This window comes from Fulvia fulva, chromosome 9, assembly GCF_020509005.1.
Source record: "Fulvia fulva chromosome 9, complete sequence".
NCBI lineage: Eukaryota > Fungi > Ascomycota > Dothideomycetes > Mycosphaerellales > Mycosphaerellaceae > Fulvia > Fulvia fulva.
This window is the reverse complement of record NC_063020.1, coordinates 67,072-83,758: the sequence shown is the minus strand read 5'-3', so window position 1 is coordinate 83,758 and position 16,687 is coordinate 67,072. Positions and strand designations below refer to the sequence as shown.

The 16,687-nt window shown below is 53.9% G+C and overlaps 7 protein-coding genes across 7 annotated transcripts; 4 read left to right on the top strand and 3 right to left on the bottom strand.

Annotated features, from left to right (window-relative positions):
* Window positions 1-473: 473 nt before the first annotated feature.
* CLAFUR5_08810 (Conserved oligomeric Golgi complex subunit 4) lies at window positions 474-2,813 on the top strand (the record flags this gene model as incomplete). The annotated part of the gene is made up of 1 exon (XM_047907958.1): window positions 474-2,813. The coding sequence occupies one exon, from the start codon at window positions 474-476 to the stop codon at window positions 2,811-2,813; it is 2,340 nt and encodes a 779-aa protein (XP_047766662.1).
* Window positions 2,814-3,677: 864 nt separating this feature from the next.
* On the top strand, window positions 3,678-4,778 carry CLAFUR5_08809 (FAD-dependent monooxygenase cctM; the record flags this gene model as incomplete). Its single annotated transcript, XM_047907957.1, is given in 5 exon segments — window positions 3,678-3,869; window positions 3,923-4,117; window positions 4,174-4,509; window positions 4,592-4,738; window positions 4,752-4,778. The coding sequence occupies 5 exon segments, from the start codon at window positions 3,678-3,680 to the stop codon at window positions 4,776-4,778; spliced, it is 897 nt and encodes a 298-aa protein (XP_047766209.1).
* A 440-nt stretch (window positions 4,779-5,218) lies between these two features.
* Window positions 5,219-6,068, bottom strand: CLAFUR5_08808 (uncharacterized protein; the record flags this gene model as incomplete). The annotated part of the gene is made up of 2 exons (XM_047907956.1): window positions 5,219-5,855; window positions 5,908-6,068. The coding sequence occupies 2 exons, from the start codon at window positions 6,066-6,068 to the stop codon at window positions 5,219-5,221; spliced, it is 798 nt and encodes a 265-aa protein (XP_047766208.1).
* Window positions 6,069-6,305: 237 nt separating this feature from the next.
* On the bottom strand, window positions 6,306-7,466 carry CLAFUR5_08807 (NAD-dependent protein deacetylase hst2-1; the record flags this gene model as incomplete). The annotated part of the gene is made up of 1 exon (XM_047907955.1): window positions 6,306-7,466. One exon carries the CDS (start codon window positions 7,464-7,466, stop codon window positions 6,306-6,308), a length of 1,161 nt encoding a protein of 386 aa, XP_047766153.1.
* A 63-nt stretch (window positions 7,467-7,529) lies between these two features.
* On the top strand, window positions 7,530-9,438 carry CLAFUR5_08806 (uncharacterized protein; the record flags this gene model as incomplete). The annotated part of the gene is made up of 6 exons (XM_047907954.1): window positions 7,530-7,596; window positions 8,303-8,397; window positions 8,470-8,772; window positions 8,803-8,862; window positions 8,893-9,237; window positions 9,271-9,438. The coding sequence occupies 6 exons, from the start codon at window positions 7,530-7,532 to the stop codon at window positions 9,436-9,438; spliced, it is 1,038 nt and encodes a 345-aa protein (XP_047766688.1).
* A 77-nt stretch (window positions 9,439-9,515) lies between these two features.
* CLAFUR5_08805 (Arginine N-methyltransferase) lies at window positions 9,516-11,133 on the bottom strand (the record flags this gene model as incomplete). Its single annotated transcript, XM_047907953.1, has 2 exons — window positions 9,516-9,683; window positions 9,736-11,133. 2 exons carry the CDS (start codon window positions 11,131-11,133, stop codon window positions 9,516-9,518), a joined length of 1,566 nt encoding a protein of 521 aa, XP_047766155.1.
* A 313-nt stretch (window positions 11,134-11,446) lies between these two features.
* CLAFUR5_08804 (Sterol O-acyltransferase 2) lies at window positions 11,447-13,552 on the top strand (the record flags this gene model as incomplete). The annotated part of the gene is made up of 1 exon (XM_047907952.1): window positions 11,447-13,552. One exon carries the CDS (start codon window positions 11,447-11,449, stop codon window positions 13,550-13,552), a length of 2,106 nt encoding a protein of 701 aa, XP_047766154.1.
* Window positions 13,553-16,687: the final 3,135 nt, after the last annotated feature.

The window sequence follows — 16,687 nt, the reverse complement described above, 5'->3', positions numbered from 1 at the left end:
GTGATGGGTGCAATAAATGATCCAATAGGGGGGAAGCGACCAAGATGCCGTGCGCGGTATCAACAGGCGTATGAGCGAGCGTACAGCGAAAGCAAGACTGCAGGCGAGAAGTGGTGTATGTTGGTGTATGTTGGTGTACGGGCTGCGTTGATTTGTTTATGCAGGTCGTTGCTGCTACACGACAGGCTCAGCGGCAGGGGACTCGCGATGCCGACTTTGGCGGGGAACCTTGGAATCGTTCGTCATGTCCCAATCCATTCACCCACGCTGCCCTCTTCCTGCACGTCGTGAAGCTGCCGCGACTGAGGCCAAAGGCAGTAGGGCGGTCGACGACGGCTTGCAGCAGAGTTTGGGAGGAATCAACAGTCTTGTGCTGGGAGCAACGCATCGCCAAGCATAGTCCAGTCGGCCGCCGTGGCCGCCCTGCGGCGAACTTGAAATCTTGTCTTGTCGGGACACACCTACCACACGCCATGGCACACCTGGCTGATGGGCTCGTGGAAGCCGCGCCAAGCGTACACCGTGCCTCCACCGCAGAAGACGTCCGTGCCGCGCTGCAGGAGCTGTCTCGACGGGAAGCGGCAGTGACCTCGCGTCTGGATACGTTGCTGGCCACCCAGAAGCATGTCTCGCGCCAGCTGTCAAAGCTGGATCTGGCACGCGCCCAGCTTGGGTCTCAGGCGATGGCGACGAGAGGCATCAGTAACACTATGCTATCTTCCGCCGCCTCGACCGCACACCGAATCTCCCGAGCTGTCAAGAAACTGGACAAGGAGCAAGCCGCCGTCAAGTCGACGCTGGAGCTTGTGGAACAGGTCGCTGAGCTCAAAGCCTCTGTTCTCGGAGTACACGGCTCGATGGGAGCACCCCAAGACTGGGAGACTGCTGCGAATCACCTCCATCGTGCTTCTCAAGTTCCGGATTCTGTCATTGACGGAGCCTTCGCCGAGGAGATTGTCCCTACTGCAGAAGTGCCAGATCGACCAAGGGAGACCTTAGACAGCGCAGCCGAAAGTCTGTGTGGCCTGTTCCTACGAGAATTCGAAACGGCTGCCCGCGATGGCGATGGTGCCAGAGTTACTCGATTCTTCAAGCTCTTCCCTCTGATCGGACGAAGTCATGTCGGACTCGATGCGTACGGAAGCTATGTCTGTTCCGGCATTGCTGCTCGCGCGCGCAGCAACATGAGTTCCACGCAAAGACGAGAAGGACTCTTCTACGCCAATGCCTTGACGAAGCTATTTGAGCACATTGCCCAGATTGTGGAAGGGCACGAGCCACTGGTTGAGCGTCACTACCGACCTGGAAGCATGGTCAAAGTCATCGAGCGGATTCAGGTGGAAGCAGATGCGCAAGCCGGCTTGATCCTAGACACCTGGGCCGAGGAGAGGAGAGTGAACCGTAAGCTCACTGATGTCAAGAGTTATCCATTCAACTTCTTGGTGCAGAGTTTCTTGCCGAGTCAGAAGTCATCATTCAACCCGAGAAGCGACTCTCCCGCGCCAGCAGCCTCCGGACGAGCGAGTGAGGACGAAGGCGTTGACATGAAGGAGATTGATGCTTTGCTCAACGAAAGTGCTACGATGCTTGGTAGCTGGTCACTTTATGCTCGCTTCCTGGCTTCAAAGACGGCTTCACCTGCGGATGGCAATCTGGATGACAAGCTCCATCTACCGGCATATCTCACGCACAGCACGCTGCAGAAGAAAGTAAACGAACTTCTGATCGAACCTTTCAACCTTATGGCCACCTTCTTCACCAGGAGGTCTGTTGAGAAGTCGTTCCAGCTGGACGAGCCACCTTCTGACCTCACGCTGAACCCGAATAAGCAGTTGGGCTCATCTCCGCCCTTCGTCACTTCCGCGGTCGACGATGTCATGTTCATCGTCAATCAGGTGCTGCAACGGACACTCTCCACATCTCAGCGGACTGTCGTAGCAAGCACGATTCCATCAGTCGGGAGAGTCTTGGGATCTGACTTCTTCGGCATGATTCAGCGAAAGATGCGAGACGAAAGCTATCCCAAGGCAGCCATCCAAGGAGCACTACCGCCCGAAGGCCTCATCATATCCTTCCTGGTCCTCATCAACAACCTGGATGTGGCCACTGACTACGTCAAGCGCATCGTCAACACATCCCTCGGCGCAGCACAGCCATCAACAGCATTATCAGACTCCTTTCCCTTCGGCAACGAAGCAGTATCCGTCGAGAAAAGCCTACGAAACATGGAATCTGCCTTCGAAGCCAAGACCTCCGAACTCATCAACGAAGCCGTCGAAGTCACCCTCAAACAAGTAATGCGCCCTCGCTTGAGTCCAGTCCTCAAGGAAACTTTCCGCGACCTAGACTACGACACCACCACCAACGAAGACACCGCCTCAGACTCCGAGCCTGACGACGCTGTCGCACAACGCTTCGAAAAAGGCTGGCAGGCCTTCACCCTCCCCATCAAACGTATCCTGACCCCCAACGTCTACGACAAACTCATAACCGCGACGATCGGCTACCTCGCTAGGAACTTGGAGCGACGGATCGCAACGTATTATGGTCGTGTCAACGAGCTGGGTGCCGTTCGGCTGGAGAGGGATATTGCGGGCATTGTGGCTTCTGCCGTGAAAGGTGGCAAGTATGAGCTGCGAGATGCGTTTGCGAGGTGTACCCAGATGACGCTGATAATCAATATGGAGGATGATGAGTGGGAGGAGATTTCAAAGTTGAGCGGTGCGCAGCTCGAGCGTGAGACTGGTGTGCAATGGAAACTGGATGCCGAGGAGAGGAAGCGGGCGAGAAACATCGTGAAAGACCGTGGATAAACCCACAAAAGTTCACGCCGTCATCAACATGCGATGCACGGACTTCTAGCCGACCCCTAGCGGGCTTTCGAATGAATGTCTTTGCGGCGGTGTTGGCAATATCAAACATCATCACGACTTCTATTATCAATTCACACGATAGGTCTATCCGGTGCGGAGACTCCGGCTTCAGCCCTCCCTCCGTCCAATGCAACTTGGATCATACAGATCATAAACTAGATTGGCGATTCCGTCGGGATGAACACCGGAACGAAATTCCGGGACGCATTGTCAATGTTACGCAACAGTGCATGCATGCAAGCACGTAGGTGGGTGGGTGGGTGGGTGGGTGAACCGGGGTAAGCGAGTGATGTCCACTCACATTCACACTCACGCTCACACTCACGCTCATACCATCCTCGACCTCATCCGAAACGATATAACACCACAAGACCCGGTCCGATAGTCCGATATAAGTAAGCTGGCGTGCTGTGCTGGGGACGTCCGACCTCACCAGCGGGCCAAAGATGGTCATGACGAACCGCCAACGTTTCGAAACGGATAAGCTCCGCAGCCAGATTACCATGGAGACGGAGCAGGTTGATAAAGTTCTCGTTATTGGCGCTGGCGTGACGGGGCTGGCGCTCGCGCAGGGGTTGAGGAAGAGGGGGGTTGGGTGTGTGGTGTATGAGAGGAGTGAGGGGGGCTTTGAGATGAGGCGGAATTGAGGGGTTGGTGTGCATTGGGTGAGTATGTACCGCGACACAACCATGGCTGAGTGTGAGGACATGAGTGGTTGAGGTTGAGCTTGGGCTGATGTGGAAAATCCAGGGCCTGGACGCTTTGGAAGAGTTGCTGTCGAAGGAGTTGTTTGAGCAGCTTGAGATGACGCAGGTAGATCCTCATATCCCGCAGATCAAGGAGAATCAGAGTGTGCCGATGTTTGAGGGGTCGAGTGGGAAGTTGATCAAGGTGTTGGAGTCGAGTAAGTGCTATCGTTTGCGGAGGGATAAGCTGCGAGAGTTGCTGTCTCGGGGGCTTGATGTGAGGTATGGTAAGGAGTTGGCCAAGATCGAGGTGTGTGTTCACCTTCCATTTTGCGTGATCTGCAGAGCTGACGGCTTCTTCAGTTGACGGGCGGGTACCGTACTGTAGCGGCTCGCTTCACGGATGGGTCGCAGAATACTGGCCGCTTGCTGATCGGCTGCGACGGCGCTCATTCGCTCGTCCGCAGCAATCTTGTTGGGGGGCTTTCGGCGCAGTTGAAGCCGCTGGGTTTTGCGACTGCGATGTGTTACTCGAAACATACCGCTGAACATGCCAAGGTATGTAAGGATACTGACAACAGCTCTTTGATACTGCAACCTAACTTACGTGACAGTGGCTCCGCTCCCCGCCCTTCCACCCCATCAACCAATTCGCCGTACACCCCGACGGCAAAGCCGCCTGGCTCAGCGTCCACGACGCCGAGAACAAAGACGACCCTTCAAGCTGGACCTTCTTCCACTACATCTCCTACCCCACGCCACCAGACCACGACAAATGGAACACCGCAAAACTCCTCCAACACCAGAAAGAGCTCGCCAAATCCTTCTGCGAGCCATGGCGGAGCATATACCAATGGATGCCAGACGACGCGACAGAGGTCTGGAACACCAGTCTGCAAGACTGGGACCCCAGCTTGCCGGAGCATGGCTGGGACAGTCAGCACGGACGGGTACGTCCCATTGCCACCCTTACCGCCAGCCCATCACCCTCACTCTTCCTCGCGAACGAAGCTGACCACACCCCCTCCCCAGGTGACCCTGGCCGGCGACGCCGCACACCCTATGACCTTCCAACGCGGGCAGGGCGCAAACAACGCCCTCCAAGACGCGCTGGAGCTCTGCCGCGCGGCAGAGACGTGTTGGCAGAGTGTAGACTTTACGAAGGGAGGGGGGATCGAGGTGAGGCGGGCAGCCGTTGCTGTGTATGAGCAGGAGATGAAGGAGCGGGGGGGACGAGAGGTGAAGTTGAGTGCCGAGAATACTCGCATGATACATGCTGCGGGGAAGGTGGAGCGGAGTGGTCTGGTGCAGCATGGGTTGCAGGTAAGTCAGGAGGAGGGGGATGGGGAGGCGGGGGCTGGGGCTGGGGCTGTGGGTGGGGCTGTGGGTGGGGGATCTTGCAGGTGATGGGGCAACAGCGGTGGTTGTAATTTCGTGTTACATCTACTTCAAGTTGGAAACACTGGCACTCATGGACGGTATCTCAATTGTGATATTTGAACGCCAATTCGACAGACTATTCTAGCTGGAAGGGAGTGTTGTTCCTCTCATTCGGGCGAGTACATATGCTGAGCTACTCGAAATGACGCTCTGCGAGCACGAATCTCTTCTTAGTAGCTCGCTCACGGAATCGGTGTCCAATCCAGCACAAGCGAGGGCTTACCTCACGAGCCCACGAGACCCAGGCTGACCCGGCATGGCTTCCACAATGATAGCCACCGGTGGCACACCAGAGTGCTCTAGACCAAGCTGTGCGACAACATCTGCTGCATCTTTGGGCTTCCAGAAATGACACCTTCGCACGCATTGGCATCGTATCACGCAATGTGATACCAGAGGCAATCTGATCCGAAGATGCTTGATGAGCGGTACTTGATCCGTTCCCACGCAACGCAGCCATCGTGTCACGCCTGCCATGGTGCCTGGCTTGAATGTCGGCATATAGCGTGTATTGACGTAAGCGGTGAAGGTCTTCTGTCCATAAAAGATGGGCAATGTTTCGTTCCTGATCCTTCGGCAGACTTGTGCAAGAGAAGGGGGCATTGCGTCTTTCTGTCTCGTCTCGTTGTAGTCAGGCTCACCATTGATGCAATTGCCGAAGTGGAAGAAGTTGTGGTTGTTGTCAAGTATTGCCGCATTTTGTATGCAGACGTTGTTCCAGTTCTCAGGATCGTTTTCGTCGTAGACCTTGCGCTCGTGACGGCCGAGGATCACGAGCTCATAGATACGATTGCGGAGTTCCGCTGGGAGTTTGAAGAAGTCAAATCGCGCTCGAGACTTCTCTGTCGCAATTCGTCTACAAGGAGTGTCAGCCGTGACACATCGTGAAGGGGAGCAGTATCACTTACTGCTGCTGGAGGGTCTTCTTGGTAGTGCGACCGGCTGCTACGAGAGCGCTGTTGAGAGCAGCAGCATCCAGAAAGGGCGTCTGCTGCAGCAAATGTCGCCTCATCGTGTGCAGGCTATCTTCCACGATGGCTTGCATTTCGAGGCTATCGCTGACCGACATGATTGGGCTGTAAATGTGATCGAGTAGTTTGAGCGCAACTGTGCAGCAATCTCCTTGCGAGGGCAGATTTCGGTGAAGTCAAATCGGGGTTCTGGCTTGCGGAAATTTCTTATCGGTGCGTGAGTTGAAACACGCAACCTATCATTTTCCAGTGCATTGATGCTGAGTCGTACACCGTCGAGGCTGATCCATTCGCCATCCATTCGTATGACGATAAAAATGATCAAGCCTCGTGGCTTACAGCTTCGAGTTATCAGGCTTTTCGCTGCTTCCCGCCGCAGGTGTGAAGCTGTCAACCCGAGGACCTCCAACAAATACGTGGCTCAGGTCATGTTCTCTAGTGGATTTCGACTTCGCTGTGCCGACGTCGTCCTTTCGTGCCTCGCCTGGCAGACGCTCATTTCGCACTTTATCTTGGTGGTACTTCGACAAGTTGAGAGTCTCGTCAACCTCTTTCGTCAACTTGTCCATCTCTTCCTGGAAGGCTTCATCTCTGGACTTCTTATTCGCCGTCTTCGTGTCTTGAGCTGCCTTTGGCGCGGTCTTTGCCCATAGTGCTTCGAGCTCCTCCAGCCAGCCAAGCTCTTTAGCAAGCTTGCGCACACCATCATCACAATCTCCCAGGATGCAGACATCGTCGGATCTACCACCTATTCCCCCAACCCACTCTCTGTTCAAGAGCAGTCGCGGCGTGCCATCTCGTGCCATCTGCGGCAGACTTGCGAATGGCTGAACGGTCAAGCTAGAACCGATCACAATCGCAAGGTTCGCCTCAGCTGGCTTGTCTCTGTTCTCGAAGAATGCTGCAGGTAACTGCTCGCCGAAGAAGACGATCTCTGGCTTGACAAGACCGTCGCAGTTGTGGCATCGTGGGATGGTCTTGTTGCTGATGTGCTCCCTAATCTCATCTTCTGGGTATGGCTGCTTGCATTCGATACAGCTTTGTCTCGCAAAGGATCCATGGGCCTCGATGATCTTGTCGTCATGTACTCCAGCTTCACGCTCCAGGCAGTCGATGTTCTGTGTGAATAGCTTGAGCAAGAGGCCTTTGTCTTGCAGCAGCCTAATGAAAGAGTGCGTGATGGTCGGCCTGTACTTGCCAGGGTAAAGCTCGTGCGCGAGAGTATAGAAAGGCTCCGGCTTCTCCCTGAAGTAGCTGATGTCGAACACTGCTTCCGCGTACGGTAGATCCAGCCTTGCCAAATTCGCATACAAACCTGTCTCGGGCGATCTGAAGTCAGGTATGCCGGCACTTGTGGATATGCCAGCGCCAGTCATCACCACAATCTTGTCCGCTTTGCCGCTTCTGATGTACTCTGCCACAGCCTCGATGGTCCGGCCAGTAAGAGTCTGCGGCGGGATCGCCTCATCTATCGGCGAGCTTTCTTCGTTGCCCATCTTGAAGAATCGTCCTACAGAGCCTCGCCAGGCGTTCTTGACCTTGGGTTTGCCGCCTTTTGAATGGCGGCGATCCTTGTGTTTGCGACCTATGGCTACGACCAGCGCCTTGAGGATGCCGAGATTGACGGTGGCGACTCGAGTCTGCGTGCTACTTCTCGCAGCGTCTTTTTGGGATATCAGGTGGAGTGTATGGCTTGTTTGCCACTTGGTGCGCCTCAGACTGACGAAGATTGACCCGTACAAACACCAGTGAAATGCCAGACCCACTGTATCGCCCTCACAGAGCAAATCTGGGCTTCCGGAAGAAGTTCCGAACGAGAATGCTCCAGGTCCACGCTGTTGTCAGCCAAGACTGTCGACTTCTCGTGATATCAGTTAAGGGCTGGCCTGAGATTCACTTGTCCCGTGTCGGGCTTGAGGTCAATGAAAGCTTGTCGTTGTTTTGTGAATTATGCAAAGAGAAGCTGGTTCACATGCACCTTCCCGGCAAGAGGTGCCAAGCGAATTGCGTCACTCTGCCGGCTGCCGAGCCACGTTCGACCACGTTCTGATCGACGATCAGGCTACATGTACTTCCGAGACGTTCTCGACTTCAGCTTTCACATTGAAGCAAGGAATCTCATTGAAGAGCTAATCATAAAGGATTCCTGTCCCAATAAGCCCTTGAATCCTCCTGACAGCGCGAACCGAGACTTCTGGCCTGGCCGTGGGAACACATACCCTCACTCTGATTTGTTCCCTCAAGCATACGGTAAACCACAATGTTCGAACAGTAAGCCCCCCCCCCAACGCGCACGCACCAATCACCGGTAACCACATCCCCACCCTCTAAGCACCACCCCTCACCCCAAAACTCCACATAACCGCCGCCGACGACTCCGAACTCGACCTCTCGATCCTCCAGCACCTAAAAACCGAAAGCTTCCCCGTAACCTACCAGCGGCGGCAAACCCTACACCACCAAACTCACCCACGCCCCCGCAGCATCAACCCATCTTAGACCCCCACATCAAACCGCACCCGCACCCGCAACCGCACCCGCACCCCGCCCCTCGCCGCACCGATTGCGTACATACCCACCCCACCCAACCCCCCTCCCATCCCCAGCGCGGCGAACCCGAAACATCCACCACAACTTCCGGTGCTCTGCCAACATATAGCGGGATTTCGCCAGAATTTCACGCCTGAGTTTCCGTTTGCTTCTTGTAGTCTACGCACCCTACGTATCGGAAAGTTATACCGGGCTTTGCGGAGAGTGTATGGTAAGGTAGCGGCATCGCTGGCTTGGACGCGGACGTTGAGGGTGCTGAGGTAGGCGTTTGAGGGGGAGAAGGGGGAGGATGATGAGAGTGTTAGGGAGGCGCATTCGGCGGGGGTGGATTTTAGGGAGGATGTTGGGGAGGCGGTGGGGGGTTTTACGGAGGATGCGTATGTGACTTTGGGGCCTACGATGATGGGGGGTGTGGAGGGGAAGGAATTGTTCTTGTTTTATAAGGACTATTTCATTCCCTCGTCGCCACCTTCGTTGGATATCCGGCTGGTGAGCAGGACGACGGGGATCGATCGGGTGGTTGATGAGATGGTCGTGAGCTTCAAGCATAGCCAGGAAGTGCCTTGGATTCTACCCGGGGTGAAGGTGACGAATAAGGTTGTGCATGTGGCGCTTGTGTCGATTGTGACGGTGAGGGGTGGCAAGCTGGTGAGTGAGCACATGTATTGGGACCAGGCGAGCGTGCTGGTACAGGTTGGACTGCTGGATCCGAAGTTGGTGCCGGAGAGCTTTTAGAAGCAAGGCTTGAAGAGGTTGCCCTTATGTGGCGCCGAAGCAGCTAGTAAGGTGTTGGATGAGGAGAGTAAGCCGAGCAATGAGCTGATCCCGGGATGGGAGGATCGCATGAGGAAGCAGAATGCCTCGTTGCCAGTGCGGCCCAAGCAAGCTGTCAATGGCGGACAGGCTGGAAAGTCATGAGGGAGTCGCTGTTCATGTGCCATCATTACCTCGCATGAGAAAGTATGCCCTTGGCGTCAAGAAGGCGAGACGAGTACTCAACCCACAAATTTGCAGGTTGGCAAGCGGTACTCGGGCACACACCAGTATGGTCGACGGATGCCTTCCCAGTTGGCACCAGGGTTGGAGGTTTGAGCAAGGTCTGGAACCTTGAGGATCGTCCACTCCACGTCCATACCTGCGTCGAAAAGGTCAAGCTCGGAGACCTGGAATGTGTTAGCAAAATCAGCGATGAGCTCAAAGACGGGAAGTACCGACCTTGGTGTAAACATCATAGCAGACCTGGCGATCAGCTCCAAGACCATTGTAGAAGCCGAAGCGACCATTACTGTCCATCAGCGCAATGACATACTCCTGGAAGAGCTCCTTCAGATCCTTGTAGTCTTCCGCGTAGGTGTCGTAGTAGATGCCATCAAGAATCACACCCTGCTCGACTAGCTTTGGTAGCACATCTTGCCACTTGCCCTCATGGACTGTGACATTCGGCATATCGTGCCATCCTTCTCTTCGCAGCTTCTCCATGACTTCCGGGTGTGCCTCGATGATGTGGTGCATCTCTGGGTCGTTTGCGAGGAACATCTTGTCCACAATACCCATGCCGTGGCCGATATTCATTGTTCTGAGACCCTTCTTGTAGCAGATCTGGTCGGCGGAGACTTTCATGATTTCTGTCTCCCAATCCATCATGACGGCGTTCTTGTCAGAGTCGAGAAGGCGACCCTCGGAGTAGGTGAGCTTTGAGGCGAGGTAGGCTTCGCTGTCGACGTTTGGGTTCGATAGTACTGGCTCGGTGGTATGCTCGGCGGTCTCGTCGGTTTGTGTACTGGTAGGCACGCTCGAGTCTGCACCTGCTGTGGTATCTTCGACCTTGGTGGATGGGTTCGGCGATGGGTCCATGCCGTCTAGATCCATAGCAGTATCGTTGGCCTGTCCATTGGCGGTCGAGGCTGTACCTCTAGGCGTCGGCTCCATACCATGGATCGCGTCATCGTCATGGTCCTCTTCAGCATCGTTGTCTGGCAGTAGGTCATACTGGTCCAGTCTGCCAAACAGAAGCTCTGCCCGAACACCAGCTGCCACAATCTCCTCATACACCTTCTTCAGACCTAGTCGTAGAGCAATGCAGCCAGGTGTGTCATCGTGGTTGTCAAGCTCGTTCCAGATTGCGCCGTTCTCCAACAACAGCTTGACGGTCGCCAAAGCAGACTCCTCGGTCAGAGCATTGCCGTGCACTGCATCTCGCTCGTTGTCGACCTCCTCGTCGTTTAGATCACGGTCGGACTCGCAGGCGGCGACGGCAGCGTGGAGCGGGGAGAAGCCAGCGTCGGGATCTTGCATTCTCGCATCGCCAGTTCGCAGCAGCTTTTTGAGAGTCTCGATGTCGTGGTTGGTCGCGGCGAGGAGGATTTCGTCGTTGGTCGTATCAGTACCCACAGCCATTGCTGGGTCGTTTTGCGCCGGGTTTGACATGGTGTGTTGCTGTACAATGTACGAAGGAGAACGAGTCTTCGAGGCATGCCACCAAAAGTTCTTCGATCTCCCCGCGAACATGACACCGTCACCGGCAACACGTTGAATGCGGATGATGCTACAGGGAGAGCATCCAAGCATGCATATCACTTCGTCTGCTACGACGGACAAGATCATCAACGGCATGTCTGGACCATATCCGCTGCCCCAAAGATGCCCCGTGAAGAGCTCGGCGTCCGATCGTGTAGACTATACATGTATGTACATATGTAGCTGCGCTGTGACCGACGTTGCGTCACCGCTGGATCCGCAGCCAAGACGCAGGACGTGAGAGTTGTCATGTGGAACAGCAGTGAAGATGGCAGCCAAATCCTGTGCGGGTCTCGGTTTGCAGGTCGCATTCACTCCATCACCACCGTCGCACTGCAGGGTTGCGCATGTGTTACGCATGTGTTCCCGCGACCCAGCCTGCGAAGCTCCATCGTGATCCTCGCCAGCTATGGCCGACCCTGATCCACCAGCTTCTCGCCGTCCACCTGCTGTGAAAGAGACACTGCATGCACAAACAGCGACGGCAACAGTCACTGAAGATGGCATCACAACAGATGGCAAGCTCGGCACCAGCGAACGGCCCTCGTCAGCACGACCGACCAACACACCAGGATCCGCGCATGAGACCACGCTCGGATCCTCGGGAGTCACCATTGCCGCCATATCAGACGACTCCGATGAGTCCGTCGAGGACTACGACAAGCTGGAGATCGATCCAGATACTCTCATCCTCAACACACGAAAGAGCTTGGACAGCAGCTATCGACCCTCCGCCATGGACTCCGAAACCAAAGCAGGTGCCGCGCGGAAAAGCTCCTTGTCACTCGATACGGCCGCGTCAGCGAAGAGGAATAGCATACAAGTCAAGTTGGCGAGAACAGACAGGAAGGGCCGCTACATCCTCACAGCCGATGATCCGGAGATCAAGGCGATACTGCGCAAAGGCATCGAGAGGGAAGAGGCAGAAGCAAAGGGCAAGAAGCCACGGAATCGATTTCGAGACCTCATCTTCACCAGACAGTTCACCACCTTCGATCGGCAGAACCCAGCGAGCGCCGACAGTCCATTCTTCGGCTTCTTCACACTCTTCTGGCTATGCATGGCCTTGATCTTCTTCCAGGTTGCGCTTCGGAACTGGCGAGACTATGGCAGCATCTTCGGCTACAATCAAGTGATGAAGCTGATGTTTAGTCGGGACGTGATAGTGCTGGGTTTGACGGACGGAGTCATGTGTGCAGCATGCTTCGAAGGCGTGCTGCTCCAGAAGCTGGTGCAGAAGGGCTACATCAATTGGGCGAAGAGTGGGTGGATCCTTCAGAACCTATGGCAGAGTGCGTACCTTGGAGGTATCATTGGATGGGCATACTTCCGCGAGTGGCCATGGACGCATACCATCTTCGTGACTCTACACGGTCTGGTCTTCCTGATGAAGCAGCACAGTTATGCCTTCTACAATGGCTACCTCTCCAGTGTCGCTCGGCGAAAGGCGTTGCTTGAGGAGAAGCTGCAAGCTTTGGAAGCCATGGAGCCCGTACAATCTCCGTTAAGCAGTCCCAACGCTACTAACATCGGTGATCCGTTCGCAACGGGCACAGACTTGAACGGGCCTGCGGCAAGACCTACCCAACGACGACGTCCATCTATGGGTCCACGCACAAGCACGAATCTGCAGACTGAGAAGTCGGACGTAGCGAACGTGGCTGCAGCAATCGAGCTGGGGTCAATCGATGGGGACCAGATGATCACCTTCGCATCTGTATTCCGACACGAGATCGATGAGCTCAACAAAGAACTACAAGGCGAAAGCGAAGGCGGCCAGAAAACATACCCCAATAACCTCACGATCACAAACATGGCCGAATACGTCTGCCTGCCAACCCTCGTCTACGAACTCGACTACCCCCGCCAAGAAAAGACAAACTGGTGGTACGTCGCCGAGAAAACCATCGCCACCTTCGGCGTCCTCTGCGTAATGCAAGTCGTCTCACAAGGCTACATCTACCCACTCGTTGCCAAAACAAACCAGATGAAGGAATCCGGCATGACCCTCGAACAACGCTGGCAGGAATTCCCCTTCATCGTCTCCGATATGCTCTTCCCCATGCTCATCGAGCAACTCCTCACCTGGTACCTCATCTGGGAATGCATCCTCAACGTCCTCGCTGAAGTGACCCGTTTTGCGGACCGCGGCTTCTACGGCGACTGGTGGAACTCCGTCACCTGGGATCAGTACGCCCGCGACTGGAATCGGCCCGTCCATAATTTCCTCCTACGACACGTCTACCACAGCAGTATCAGCTCGTTCCATATGAGCAAGGTGGGCGCAACCTTCGTAACTTTTCTACTCAGCGCGCTGGTGCATGAGATGTGCATGGCGCTCATCTTCAAGAAGATTCGGGGGTATTTGTTCTGGATGCAGCTACTGCAGATGCCGCTGGTGGCGTTCAGCAGGAGTAAGCTCATGAAGGGGAAGGCGATTCTGGGGAATACGATTTTCTGGCTGGGATTGTTTATTGGGCCCGCGATGCTGACGAGTTTGTATCTGGTTGTATGAAGCTGGGCTGGGAAGTGTGGGCGCTTTGGGATACACTGGGCGTACAGTGTGTAAGATGCGATGAATGAGAGATCTCTCAAGGAAGCCGACCTGGCGTTGTGCGAGTGATCCTCGAGCTGTTGTGGCGGCAGTATTCCAGCAGACACATGCGACAGTGAGCTTATTGGTATGGTTGCTAATGGTTAGTGGTGCTAACCGGTGGTTATTGGTTGGTTGTGGTGACCTCGCTGTCGCTGTTGGTTATCCAGTGGTGAGGTACCTCACTGCCCTTGGTAACCAGATCCATATATAACCTAGAGCCCGTATCTAAGCCGCTCCAGTAGGATGCTGATCCGCAGTTGGTACACGCTAAATTAGCATGATCTTGGAGTCGCGTACCTACGCGTTTTGCGTGTGTATTCACCTCTCTTTCTTTCACCTTACTGTCGCTACAATGCCCTTCGCATGGCCATCATTTACCGGCAATCGAGCCCCAGTATCTGATATTATAACCCTCTCTTTGAAGAACCTAGACTTCTATCCGGATAAGCACAAGGACTACTTCAAGCTCTATAGCAAGGAGTACACGCGTAAGAAGGCGATACAGTCGAAGGGGACGCGTAAACGGACCTCTCCAGTATAGCAACATAGCGAGTCGTAACTACGGCACGATAATAGTAAGGAGGTGTATTACTGCTAGACCTATAAGCTAGAGGGTAAGCCTTAAGAACTGCCTATTATTAACGGCAATTAAGGGCCACTTTTTCACCTCGCTATCTATAGATTAAACAAGTAGGGTCAGCCTATTACCGTTATTAAAGAGCCTATCGTTAATCCGGCGTAGACGACTTTAATATAGGCGTTAGTCTCTAAGTTTAACAAATCTAAGCGACTACTTATCCGATAGATTATATACTACTATATCGCCTTCCGTATAGTCGAGAACGCCTACTTTTGAGAGCTCGTTTATTACCTATCGTAGAACATTAGATAGTATCTACTACGCGCAGGCGCGACTATTTAAAAGTAGGTGCTCTATAAGTACGAGAACTAGACGGCAAAGTTAATCTAGGAGATGTTAAGAATATATAGGCTAGTAGGGCGAAATATACAGGTCTAGTGGACCCGTACTTAGTCACGTGATCAGTGATCACGTGACCAATCTTTCCTAGCCCCGGGCTAGGAAACATCTAGACACCTATATCCTTAATATGACGTACACTATTAACTAGCGATACTATATATAGATATACGCTAACGTGCTTTACTACCAAGCGGGCTATACTACCGAGCGGGCTACTTTTACTAAGAACTATACTACTTCTACTTTAATTACGACGGTATCTTAATACGACAACATCCTATAGAATCGTTACTAGGAGGATGTTGAGAACATACAGGCCGCAGGACAAGCATGTAGGTGTGGGTGTGTCATGTGATTAGATCACGTGACTAGGGTTTGCCAGCCTATAGGCTGGCCAACATCCGGACACCTAGCATCTACCTACACCAACACCGGCGATACTGTATGTAGATACACGCTATCCCATTAGGTCCTTCTTCGTCTTTCGTGTGATCCGCCGTCTTCCACTGCTGCGCAACTCGTACCTGTTTAACAGGTTATGAGCCCGGGTTAGCAACTCGGTGTTTCACCCTCGACAAAGTCGTATTGGAGTTATTCCTCTTCAGAACAAAAGGAAGGCAGACTGGAGGCCGCACCCGCATTGCACAGGAAGCTACAGCCGCGCTGTAGGTGCATATAAGACGTGAAAGAGCCTAGTGAGGCACTGTCAGACTCCGAGTCAGGGAGCCTGTGCCAATACCTCAGACAAGTGGGCGAGCTTACTGAGAAGAGTCGCTCTCCGGACATCGCGTTCGCATCGACTAACTGTTCCATCTGAGAGAGCCGCAGTGTCTCAGAAACCCCCTCTGCTGAGAGAGTTACGCTACAGTGTCTCAGCACCAACACGATCCTTACCGACCGACTTTCCTCCTCTTCCCGGCGGATAGCCATCCTCTCCGCTATCAACCTCGCGTTCGGTTTATCCCATTTCGATCCGATCGCGTACGACCGAATACATCCTTTTACCTGAGGGCAGCCAACCTGTCCCTCAACTTACAAAAAATGGAGAACGAGACTGGGTTTATAAGAAAGAGAGCAGCACCTCTTCTGACAAGAGAGAACCACGAAACATGGTTCAAGCTGATGAGAATACACCTGGTATCAAAGCAGGTTGACTGGGTCCTCGAAGACATCATCACGGACATTCCCGCTGCAACCCCATCTATAGCGACACCCTCTGCATCATCGGAGTCATCCCTTCCTTTGGATCAAGCGATAAGGAAGGCATCGTACAGACGGCACAATGCAACGGCCCTGTATGAGATGTACATCTGTCTGTCGACAGATGACCAAGAGATGACATACGAGATCCGGCATGCGAAGGAGTTGTGGGAATGGGCTGAAGCTAAATATAAGAGAAGACTTCTCGCTACTGGAAGAAGTTTGCTTCAGCAATACACCAATTTCGTGATGACAGAAGACCAGTCTATAGATGACGCCTGGCAGGAGCTTAGCTCAATTGCAAGGAGGGCTGTTTCAATCTCGCCTCAGTTCCAAGACATCAAGACTGAGGACAGAAAGATCCAGCAACTCTTAGCAGCTCTGCCAGACTCATTTGGCTCAATTCGCGATGCAATTGATGCCCAGGTGAATCTCTCACCACAAGACATTCTTGCAATTCTTAGGGAGAAGCAAGAATCAATGATTCATCAAGGGACAGCCATGTTCGCTAAGAAGGGTTTCCAGGGCAAGCTCACGTGCCATCTCTGCGGTGGTGACCATTTTATGAGCAAGTGCCCACACCTTTCTGCAGCTCAGCAGGCTGTTAGGAACAAGGACAAACTAGCTAGGGTTACCTACCCTGCTAAGAGACAACCGTCACCACCTCGTAGGAGGTCATCATCACCAAACCTTCGTGATGTCCTCAAGGTGATGACGGACCTTGCAAAGCAGATGAAGGAGAGCCGCAAGCCAAAGGCCTCCTCTAGTAAGCCTGCAAGGGCCCATGCGACCCAGGAAGACGCATCAGACCCTGAGATACCATCAGGAGATGATGATGTTGATGAGGTTGCCCATTCCACTGTGGAAGCCAA